Raw genomic sequence first — 12,037 nt, 5'->3', positions numbered from 1 at the left:
AGAAAATGTTTGGAGCTAATAATTGTTGTCTATATGTGAAAAAGCTTACCAACACACACTATTCTCCATCAAAACCACTGGTCCCATTGCCACAGGAAAACAGTGTCAAATAATGACAATCATAAATCGAATTCATCTATGTTTTTTTTTTATGGTTTTTAGTAACGTGCAAGTCATTTTCAGTTGCATTATTATTAAATAGTTCAACACACACACACAACTTTTCCAACAAACCAAACACAAACTGATTACGTGACTGACGTGATTTTCGTGTTTTTGTGTAATGTTTTGTTTTTATTTGATTGATGGTTGACACGTAGTCACCAGTCACTAGTCACTCTCTTACAGTACTAGTTTCCTATTTGAAATTCTAGCAAAATTTGTTTGGTTTGGGACCAGGTGATTGGATCGGTTCTTCTGTCCTATTTTACGAAATTGAAATTGTCCCATGAAGAATTTTAAAAGCTTGCATCAAGATGACTAACAAGTCACATCTTTTTTTTGAAAATTGATTTTTTCTACTATCGTGACGTGGACCAGCATATTTTATTTTATTTTTCTTGACTTCTACTTTATGGTTTTTTTTCCCTTTTATTTTTTTATAAAAAAAATTATTTTCAGCTTATTTAGTTTATTAGTACAACTTTGTAAAGATTATTTTTTTACCCTAGATTTTTTTTTTGGTCCTAACTTTTCTTTTAAGCATAACATAAAAATAAGCTTCTTCAAACAAGTATGATTGATTTTTAAATAAGTTTTACTAACGAATGATCTTAGAGCATACATTAAATAAACTTTTTTAAGAACAAGTGACTAATTTTTTTTTTTTTTATAGTTTTTTCAAACTCTCATAAAAAATTCCCTAAAATGAAAAGTAAATGTAAACTATACAATAACATTCCCTAAAATGAAAGACTAATGAAATATTTCAATACAATTTATTATCATCATGTTAAGATATCAATTGATTTATATTTTATGTAGGTGGGATTTAATCACCCATAGATTATTCAAACAAATTTATCGGTTAAATTAACTTGAACCCATTTATGTATTTTTTTTTTTTTTTGGTAAAAGCTTTGTAATTGAATTGGCACCTTCACATGCACAAAGTGCTTGGAGGTCTAAGGGAGAAAAGGTTTGAATTGCGAAGTTAGCAGCATGTTATAATTATTTCTAAAAAAATATATATATACTTTTTTTTTTTATAAACTCATTTACATACTCAATTAGACTCTAACCAGTCAAGAGTTTTGTAATTCAACTATAACATAACCCTTTTTATATTAGTCTCTTTCCTTACTTAAAGGGGCGTTTGGCTTAGATTTTTTTTCCCTAAGTACTTTTGTATTTTTATCTATTTTTTTAGAAGTAAGACAAATCAATGGCCGGTCACAGTGTGAATCGTGTGATGGGTAAGCGTGTCTTTTCTCACGTCTCCTGTGTGCTCATTTTAATAGGAGGATACTAGGATATTTTTTTAATATTGAGCTACAGTTTATCAGTATTAGGATTATAGATTTAAGAAAATAATCCCAAAGGGTTCCCCTTATTTTGTTATTGGGAACAAAGTGGATATTCTTATAATTTTCCTTTCAATTTTAAAATCTTTTATGAAAAAAAAAAAAAAAAAACATAGAAAATTCAATCCACGACTACAATATCCGTTCGTATATATAGAAAAAAATTATCACTTGAGTTATGCAGTATATCATATACTATGTACACAATACAATAAAAATTGATGTCCGCGTGTCCGCGGACTTTACACCTTTTTTTTTTTCTTTTTTTTGGGGGGTGGGGGGCGGCAAGTTGTTACACTCCTTACTCCAAGCAGGTACCATTTATTAAAAGTTTAGGTAATAAATCAAATAATAATTTTGGGTTTTTTCAAATTCAACCTTAAATTTTAAAAAGATCCAATTGCCTTAAAAAAAAAAACAATTAAAACAATGAAATTTTACGAATAGTTTTTATCCACGATCCCAATGGGTAGCTAACTAAATAAGATATTTTTTTCATGTTTGCCAGTCAAAGGACATTTCAAACTTATAGGTGAGGTATGAATGTTGAATAAATTCTGTCCACGTCACTTAATTAAACCCGTTTGTGTTAACAAAACCACCAATAATAGATTTGATTGGTCAAAAAGTTAAAATCCATAGCACAATTAATTGTTAGGTGTGGCTTCTGTCTAGTGTCTTGTAACATTAGACATGTTGCGATTATGACACGGTGTTTAAAAATAGACACGTATTATGATCACAGCGGGTCCAGTGCACTGGAGGCACTGGACAGAAAATGTGCCCTTAATTGTTTAAGTATCCGTTTGGTATGATTAGTTTTGTCAACTTATTTTACTATTTAGCTTATTTTTACTATTATTTATGGGTTTCACTGCATTTTTTAGTACTATTCATAAGTCTTATTATACTATTTCAATTAACGTTTACCTTTATCGATAGTACTTTTAGCAAAAAGTTTTCAATTTCAGCAAAATAACCAGATCCCAAACAAACCTTAAATCATAAGTTAATGAATTAAATTACCATTCATGTCATAGCCCGGGATAGTATTTGCTAAAACACCTTCAATATTCTTAAAACAGCACACTTTTACTAATTAGTTGTCATTGTTTTTCTTTCTTCCTGAATGGAAATATCAACATTTAGATGATGTAGGAGCAATTCAGAGGCTCCACCAGTAATCCACACCTTACAGACTCAGTCATTTCAGTAGGACCTCTCTTAACAAAAAAATGATTTGCTATTTTTTCATCGACCCTACATCCATCATCCATCATTTGATTCATTTCGCATTTTAGCTTTTCTTCTTTTTTTTCTCTTTTATTTACAGTAAACGTAGACATTAAGAAATCGAGGAGGAAATAATAACAACTTTTTTCAAAATTTTAATGTCTTTATGTTCCTTTTGGGGTCTCGAAAAATGCACATCAAGATTGACTTAATGCATCAAAGAGACTGAGCACCGAAAGGGCAGGAGGGATCAAAAAAAGAAGAGCAGACATCTCACCATGTGAACAAGTATTGGGGAAATCAAATCACTCAAAAAACTTAACTTTGCTATAAAAGTGGTGATACATAAATTCTGAAATTTGAAATTGCTAAATTAGCTTACACAATGATGACCAAAATCACTTGGGGAAAACAGAAAGAAACTTTTGTCTTACAACTACTTTTTATAAGGAGTGCAATGAATACTGATCATAAATTCATAATGACGTCTCATCATGTGAACAAGTATTGGGGAAATCTAATCACTCAAAAAACTAAACTTTGCTATGTAAGTGGTGATACATAAATTCTGAAATTTGAAATTGCTAAATTAGCTTACAGAATGATACCAAAATCACTTGGGAAAACAGAAAGAAACTTTTGTCTTACAACTACTTTTGATAAGGAGTGCAATGAATACTGATCATAAATTCATAATGACGTGTGGTTTAGAACATCCTTTCCTTCCTCTACCATCATCCACACCTACCATCTGAAATTGGATAACTCTAAACTAGAGGGAAATTTTCAAACAATAACATCTAGTAATGCAACCCTCAATTTCTTCAAGGAAAAGCTACAGAAAATGAAACATTTTCACAAGAATATCGATAAGATCTGTGTGTATGCAGCCACGAACGTGTATGCATGTGCATCATATTGGTCTATGGAAAGAATTCAGTCTCAGAACCCCTCTTCTGTGACCAACTGATGCTGATAAATTACACTTGTTGCTATCAAATCTAACTCAGGACAGTAAGTAAGCAGCTACACTTTACACTTTACAGTCTATAGGATTTGACAACTTGATAGAAAACTGCATGGCCTTCTGCACCTTGGGCACAGCTTTCTCCATAAACAAGATTTATATGCAGCAGCGCACATGCAACTTTCAGGGACAGAGCTGAAGTTTCTCTGAGAACAGACATCTGAAAAGAAAAAGGTTTGTCCACATTAGACCTGGTATCAACATAAACGACACTACATGGGACTATTTATGAGTCCAAGAATTAGCCTCTCCAATAAAATTGTATATAATTTCTTTGATATGAAAAATTGGTAATAAGGTGTTACATGAACAACTATGTTTTTTTTTTTTTTTTTGTGATACATCAATAGTTGGCAGTGGGGGGATTTGCACCCTGGGTGTCTCTATTAAAAACACCAGGAGGCAAGAGGTGCCAACCAGCTGAGTTACAAGGCTCTAGGCATATATATGTGTATAATTGCTTAATGCTTGTGCAATAGAAGAGAATTGTTTCAGTCGATTTCCAGAAGATTTAATTGTCAAGGCAAAGTATACGTGCAGCTCAATTTTTAACATAATCAAACAAATCTATGAAACCAGCTGGTCTACTTTTCCAAGGTAAAAAAATAAAAAATAAATCTCAATAGTTTTAAATCGTGGACCTGACTGGCCTGTCCGACCAGGTTAACTATGAACTGGAGTTCAGTCTCGGTTATTTTTTTTCATAGAAAAACACATTTTACATAAAGTGAGTAAACCCCTTAAATTGCCGGTCAAACCAGAAAATTACACTAAACAGTTTGCCAATTAGACTGGATCAAGGGAGTATATATTTTATAAAAATTAGAGAAAAGAACGCTGTGGGGTTTTGAACCCCTGCCCCCCAGATATATCACACCGGTCATTAAGGTATTTGACTTTATATCACCTATCTAAATCTGAAAAATATTATATTTATTTTCCTTATTAATAGACAAAATTCAGCAAAGAAAAAAAAAGATTAATAGACAATAGCTTTTCATTTCATTATACCACCTCTCTCTAAATGTATTAATTTGAATTTGTAATCTTTGCTAAATTTATTTGTAATTTAATACTTGTGCTTTTACATGTGAATGTGCTATTTATGAATTTATTTTAAAAATAACTTCATTTTAAATTAAAATAATTTCAACCTGAAAGACTACTAAAGAGTAAAGAAAATATTCTTTTATGTTTGTTTATTCTTTATTATTTTCTATTAACCTTATACTGATCAAAAAATTATTTTCAATTAACCTTATATAAAAATCTTGTAAATTAATTTGAAAGCTGTTTAAATTTCTTTAGATACTTTTTAGTCAATTTTGCTAATTTTTACAAATTTAATATCCTTATTTGTATTTATAATTAATTACTAAATTAATTATGCGTCATCAGTTTGACCTCCGGTTGAATCCCAGTCAAACCTTAAAACCTTGAATCTCTCCCTCTCCCAATTCGTAAACAGTTTGGTTTTTAAAACATTGACAATTTCATACATCCTGCTAAACAGAGAAAATTCAACATGTAGTTAGAAGGTGGAATGATTTATTACTTTTGATCATTCTATTTCCTCATCTACTAGGCCTTGTGCACTTACCTGAGTCAATATATGTGACTAAGCTTCCTCTGAAAAGCAACCAACATGATAAGCCTGGGAAAGATCAGAACTGGTGTCCTTTGCTGAGGAAATCAGTTGGGTGGATGAAATTTTCAATGCAGAAAACTGCCGGTAAGGACGATGAACAGGAGGTAACAGTAAAGACGATTTTTTGTCCATTGATAGTAGCCGTCCACACTTACTGCACCACCAACAACATAAAATTTAGAAGTCAAACACCATCAAAGAAATCTTAAAAAGTGGGAAACAGAGTCACACCTGCAGACTTTTGAAAATAAAGTTTGATAACTACAGATCCAATGCTACAAAAACAAAAGCAGAAAGTTATAAATCTTAAATATGTATGATAAGATTGTACAAAAAAAATAGTAGACAATATAATTAGCCCAATAAACTCAAAGAGATGGTACCAGAAGAGAATGTAGAGCAGTTTCAGCTTGATTTCCAAGGAAATACTGCAGAGCCATAGCAGCATGCTCCTGCAATAGGAAAATGCTAAAATAAGTAGGAAGTTTTAACCACCTGAACTAGGAGAAAGATAAAATGACCAGCAAAGGCTATTACCGTGATGCGTCTAAATACATGATAAACTGAAAAACCTCTAGAATGTATGTAGTTGCCTCCCTGTTAAATACAGTAGAAATCAAATACATTGCAGCTAAGCACCCTCAATAATAAAGGAAAAAGATAATAGTAAAACAATAAGGCTCAATAATTATAAAAAATAAAAATAAAAAAAGTACAAAGACAACATAAACATAAGCATTTACAATATGAAAGCCAGGGAAAAACTAAAAGCTTCAAAATAGAAGACAAAATAGATCACAATATGTAAAAAGATAAAGATTTTGCAAAATAAAGGGGAGGACAAAAGATATCCACACTTCCACTGCCATGAAGACAAGTAGTCAGTTTACCGTTTAGCCCACAAATCTAACAATCTTCAAGTAAAATCTCATATGGCACTTAAAAGAGAAATCAGAATACTCACATAAAATGTAATCAATCTTAACTTGTGATCCGGATATTATCTCAGAGATGAGGAATGGAACAATGAATCATATGGGTCTCCGAGTAAACAGAGAATAGCATGATATGATATTTAGTTAAAAAATTAAGATATCTGGATATACAAGATTACCTCATCTGGAGAGAAGAAAGCAACTGAGTCAGGGTCAATAGAACCAGCTGGATGCAGAGATACAACTGCTCTGAAGACAGATGGAAACAGCAACTCAATTACAGCAATCTTCTCTACAGCAACCACACTCAACGATCCTGCTCTTAGTTTATTTGAACTGTGATAATTATGTTCTTTAGATGTTTCCATGGAAGCCTCATTAGTTGAAGAGGGCAGCAAAGAAGCTCTTTTCAACCAGTCCAATCGCTCATAAGTGAAAATTTTCAAATTTGGCACTTCTTTTTCCAAATGCATTAGAACATCTGATAGTGTCTTAAAACCGCTTAGCTCTTCTTGATGATTTTCCATCGGTACTTGGGGACCACAAAGTTTCTTTGAAGCTGATTTGGCATCCTGATCATGTAATCCATCATCAAGGTGAGGAAAAAATCGTCTTTTCTGATCAGTGAAGGCCTTGAGAGCTAACCTGCAAATATTCAGAAGCATAACTAATCAGTAACCAGTTGGTGCATGGCCATTGAAGAACATGCAGTGGCAATTTATTAAGACTAGAAGGGGTATGTGCTAAGTAATATATTAATAATAACAATATATTGATCAGTTTAACACTTAAAACAATTGCTCCTTTAGTATGAGCATGGCATGACTAAAAATATAAATTCCTACATCCTCAAGAAAATATGTAAGAGCAGATCAATGTAGTTTTTTTTTTTTTTTTTTTGATAAGTAGCAAGATCAATGTAGTTGTATCTTGTATGTAAACCTAATGCAATAGCATTATGAACCAAGAAGTCTCCAGGCAGAAGCCCCATTCCCCAATTGATTAACTGATTCAGACCAAACGCAGCATTGGTAGAATGCGGCCTTGTCGTATGGTCTTTCTTTCACGGTTTTTTTTTTTCTTTTTTTTTTGGCCAGCAGGAGTAGAGAATGCACTACAGCCAAACTTTTATGAATTATGGATCTTCTTCGATTGATGGATAACAACAATAAAGTGGGATAGCAAGTCCTATGCACAAATTTTAATAGTGGTTTCTAATGCACAAGAATAGAAGCCTTTTTCTTGAGTTGCAGAAGTATGCAACAGGATAAAGGAAACAGATTGAGAAACTTTCTTGAGTCTGGCTATTTGCTAACTTTTTCCTGCTAATGTGAAGCAGTGAGAGGTCAACTGGTTGTTGGACTGAAATATGGTGTGTTCCAGCAAAGCACTGGGTTGTTGGTAACTTCCTTCATATTCATAGAGATAGGTAGAATACATGAGCCTCTCAAAACGTTTGAAAAAGGGCCTTATTAGTTGTTGCATGCATAGGCATGGTAACATCTGAGCAACCTGAGAGAGGGACAGAAATTTCATGATTGAAAGCCACTTGATCCTTTTGATAAATAAAACCAAGGGGTATAGATTGAGACCCAATAGCCCTTCCGGTTCTAGCTTCACCTGGGCTTGATTACTGATCTTTGGCTTTTTTTTTTTTTTTTTTTGGGGCTATCCCAAGGTAGTCAAATGCAAAAGGTGACCTTAAGATGCCAAGACCTTGTATTGCCCGAGGTGTGAGGCGACAAAAAGGCGCAAGCCCAATTAAAACGAGGTGCCAAATTCTAAATATATTTATTATACATATAGAATTTAAATCATATGTTTATAATGAATTGAAATACTATAATCAATTGTTTTTGACATGTATTGCATGAAGAAATTAGGTCTATTAATGAATTTCAAAATAAGCTTAATACAGTTTAGGTTCCACGGATTATTCTAACAATGGGTTTTATAACAAACTTCTATAAATTCAATAGTATAACAATAAGTTTTACAACAAGCTTCTATAAATTAATAATCTAATAATACTTATATAAAAAAATAAAATAAAATAAAATAAATCTAATAATTGGTTTTACAACAATCTTCTTAAAATAAATAAACTGAGGCTCTCACTTTAGCGCATTTTTCCAATTTTAAGGTGCTCACCTTGCTAGCCTAGGCTCTAAAGGCAAGTGTCTTAGAACCTTAGAGGTGCCTCGCCTTGCCTGAGCGCCCGGCTCACCTTTGATTTCCATGGGCTAACCCAAAATGAGGAAAAACCTATGAATGGTTGGCAAAGGGCAACTCAAGGATGTACAAATTCTCGGCTTGAAAAAAGGTACTCTGGCTGGAATGTTGCTATTACTCTTCCATCCCTCTTTTTCTTTATTAGTTTTGCAAAGGAGTTTGGTAGGTGCTAGGCATTGAAAAATCAGTATTGGTCAATATCTCAGACACCCTATAAACAACTAGTATCAGTCCATATTCAACTGATAAACCAGCAAAATCCTCTCACACATGTAATTTTCTAAGTATATAAAAATTCCAATATTCCTTGTATCATTTTTGGAGATTGCTTTAACTAAGCATCAATATTACAACTATATTCATCAGTGTCCAAAAAAAAAGGAAAGAAAAAAAAATTTAAAAAGAAAAACTCTTCTAGGTCATAGATTAGAGTGTATTAACAGACCAGTGGAGCTTATGTTCTGTTCACCTAGAGGTAAGGCTCAAAAGGAAGAGCTGGATACAGGGTTCTGAATCTCATGCCTCAAAGTTAATGGTGCCTATGAAACACCTAACATCTTAAGAATAGGCTAAATCAAAAGAAAATCTTGAATACCATTTTCAATTGTTTTTATTAATTTTTCAAAGTCAACACTTGATTAACCAACACTCATTACTCAAAAGTTCTCAAGAGACAGTTTGCTCTAGCAAAAATTAGGGAGATTTATAGCCTATGAGCTACAGAGAAATCTATTGATTTCGTCAGCAACTTTTGATTAGCATCCCATATATTTTTTTTTGATAAGTAGATTAGCATCCCATATTTGACATGAAAGAAATACAGATTGTTATGAATCATAGGTTCCTTCGGTATCAAATCATTTTGAATATTAAGCTAAATCAAACAAACAACTTGAATACCATTCAATTGTTTTTTTGATAAGTAGAAGTAATTTTATCGACAACAAACTACTTTATGCAAAAAAGTACAAATTCAATCTCATTAACTCCCTCCAACCATTTCCTGATTTACATTTTCCCAGTCCAATCACGATGATTAATTTAATGTTCATCAAGAGTTTGACCTAGCAGATTTTTGGAAGATTTATAACCTATGGGCTGCAGAGCAATCTCTTGCTTTCTTCAGCAAGTTTAATTAGTGTATCATATTTGAAATGAACTGAAGACAACATGTTCTGCATTCAAGGTTGTTTTTGTTTCAAAGTATTTAAGTGTAAAATCACAACTTATTTGCCAGTAAAAATTTTGCATGCCAGTAACCCGACAGATAAAATAAATAAAGAAAATAAAGAAAAGTAGTACAATTTTCAAAAGATAGAAACAAAAGCATTTACAGCTGATGAACTACAAAGCAATCTATTGATTTTGTCAAAAACTTTTGATCAGCATCCCATATTTGACATGAAATAAATACAAATTGTTATGAATTGTAGGTTCCTGTAGTATCAAATCGTTTTTGAATAATAAACTAAATCAAAAGAACAACTTGAATACCATTTCAATTATTTTTTATACCTTTCAAATCCAATAACAATAATTCTGAAAACCATTTCTGATTTACATTTTCCTAGTCCAATCACAATGATTAACCTAATGTTCCTCAAGAGAAAGTTTGCTCAAGTAAATATTTGGGAGATTTATAACCTACAGGCTGCACAGCAGTCTCTTGATTTCTTTGGCAGCTTTTGATTAGTGTATCATATTTGACATTAAATGATGACAAAACATTATGAATTCTAGGTTGATTTGGTATTGAATTATTTAGACTTGAAATCACAACTTTTTGCCAGTAAATTCTTTGCAAAACAATAACCCAGCAAGAAAAAATTGCAGGAAAGGAATTCGATTTTCAGAAGATAGAAACAACAGCACCTTATTTCTTTCTTTAATTACAAAAACTCAAATCTTGCACTTAAGCTTCACAATCAAGAAGTTATGTCTGTCCCCAAAAGACAATAGACAACCTCGCCTCTGCCTTTTCCTCAAAACTATGACAATCACACCACAATTACCTAATATACTTCCGCAAGCATAAAGTTACAATAGAACACACTCAAAGACATATACCTAATTCTTTGAAGTGTAAACCATATCACCTTCTAGTTGGGTCACAGCAACACAAGTTTAAATTTACATTTCATGTATAACTTTCACCCCCAATCATTTTTTTAAACAATTCTCAAATTTCATCAGCATTTTGCTCTTGATTCTTAAATAACAATCACTCAGCATTAATTACTAATCTGAAATCAATAAAACAACAACCAAGTGATAGTTCCAAAAATTCCAACAAATTTGGTACAGCCATGCATCCTCAACAGACTAATGAAGGTCAGCCAAGTGTATTCTTTCTTGTAATTCTACCCTATCCAAAATCATACTCTACCACCTCCTTTTTTTGAGCTTTGAATCAACTTAACTCTTCTCCATTGGTGCATTAATCGCTCTCCTACTTGTATTCTCGTTTCAGTTAACAGTAATTTTATGAAAATTTTACTTCTTAACAGCCTAGCATTCAATATCATATAGAGCATATCTACAATCACAAACAACTCTTGGTGTGCTTATCCACTAATCTGAAATCAATTTCAACATGGAACTCAGGCAGAGCTGAAATGACAAGAACAAACCTCGTCCTATCGACCGCAGACGCACCGGCCTGGCCGGCGAGCTGGCGTTTCCAGGCGTACGCAACGACGGCACCGTCAGGACAGACCACCGGCATGTGCAGCCCCCACGAATTACTTCGAGACCGAAGCGATTCACTCAAAACCCCAGATTCCTCTAGCTGCCTTCCTACCATAAACCAAAAAACACAATTTCAAAAAACGACGAAACCCTAACCCTAACCCTAACCCTAGAAAGCAAGAAAAGAAAAAGAAAATGCGCGCTTTACCGACGGAGCGGAGGTCTTGGAGGTGTTGGCGCATGGAGGAGTCTTCTTTGAGGAACAAGTGGAGAGGTTTGTTGCTCTGGTGAGGCTGCGCGGCGATGAACAGTGCTTCCAAGAGTCGATCGGCGCCGAGCCTGATATCCGCGATGAGACGCGCGGCGTGGCTGAGTCTGTCCATTGCTTGAGCCACCTGTTTCGGCGGCGCCTCCTCGGACGGTGGCGGACTGGAGCTAGTGGTTGCAGCCGCTGTGTCCTCCGCCTGAGGTGGTGGTGGTGGTTGTTGTTGCTGTTGCTGTTGCTGTTGTAGCTGTTGCTGTTGCTGTTGCTGCTGATAGTGATGCTGAGGTTGGGTCTGTGGCTGTAGTTGTTGCTGGTGTAATCGCATTTTTTTGCTTTTTTTGGAAATTTGGGGATTGCAGGTCTGTGTCAAGTGTGTGACTGTTTCTGTGACTCACCCTCTCTCGGCTAGCCTAGTTGAGCTTTTTGGATAATTGCACGTTGATTACATTTATAAATAAATACTACAAATATAAATGCATTTTGCAG

General features: G+C 33.7%; 1 protein-coding gene across 2 annotated transcripts; it reads right to left on the bottom strand.

Moving 5' to 3' along the window:
- Nucleotides 1-3,263: 3,263 nt before the first annotated feature.
- Nucleotides 3,264-12,037, bottom strand: LOC126692266 (mediator of RNA polymerase II transcription subunit 27). Of its 2 annotated transcripts, XM_050387799.1 has the most exons (8): nucleotides 11,495-12,035; nucleotides 11,229-11,394; nucleotides 6,546-7,011; nucleotides 5,969-6,028; nucleotides 5,815-5,883; nucleotides 5,663-5,706; nucleotides 5,384-5,585; nucleotides 3,264-3,943 (listed from the first exon to the last, which is right to left on the bottom strand). In XM_050387799.1, the coding sequence occupies exons 1-7, from the start codon at nucleotides 11,874-11,876 to the stop codon at nucleotides 5,402-5,404; spliced, it is 1,371 nt and encodes a 456-aa protein (XP_050243756.1). In that variant the 5' UTR covers nucleotides 11,877-12,035; the 3' UTR covers nucleotides 3,264-3,943; nucleotides 5,384-5,401. The 2 variants fall into 2 exon arrangements, with proteins under 2 accessions (XP_050243756.1, XP_050243757.1); XM_050387800.1 differs by lacking the exons at nucleotides 3,264-3,943; nucleotides 5,663-5,706 and having other exon boundaries at nucleotides 5,415-5,585; nucleotides 11,495-12,037.

This window comes from Quercus robur, chromosome 7 (genome assembly GCF_932294415.1).
Source record: "Quercus robur chromosome 7, dhQueRobu3.1, whole genome shotgun sequence".
NCBI classification, from domain to species: Eukaryota; Viridiplantae; Streptophyta; class Magnoliopsida; order Fagales; family Fagaceae; genus Quercus; species Quercus robur.
Note: the sequence above shows the minus strand (reverse complement) of the source record. Positions and strands in the feature narration are given on the sequence as shown.

Bases quoted from the DNA above. Each gene is read 5' to 3' on its own strand.
- LOC126692266 (XM_050387799.1), bottom strand. From the start codon at position 11,876: ATGCGATTACACCAGCAACAACTACAGCCACAGACCCAACCTCAGCAT. The intron at 5,884-5,968 runs GTAATAGCCTTT...TTCCTATTGCAG, and splicing joins ATGTATTTAGACGCATCACG to GAGCATGCTGCTATGGCTCT. The intron at 5,586-5,662 runs GTGTGACTCTGT...TTGGTGGTGCAG, and splicing joins TTATTTTCAAAAGTCTGCAG to TAAGTGTGGACGGCTACTAT.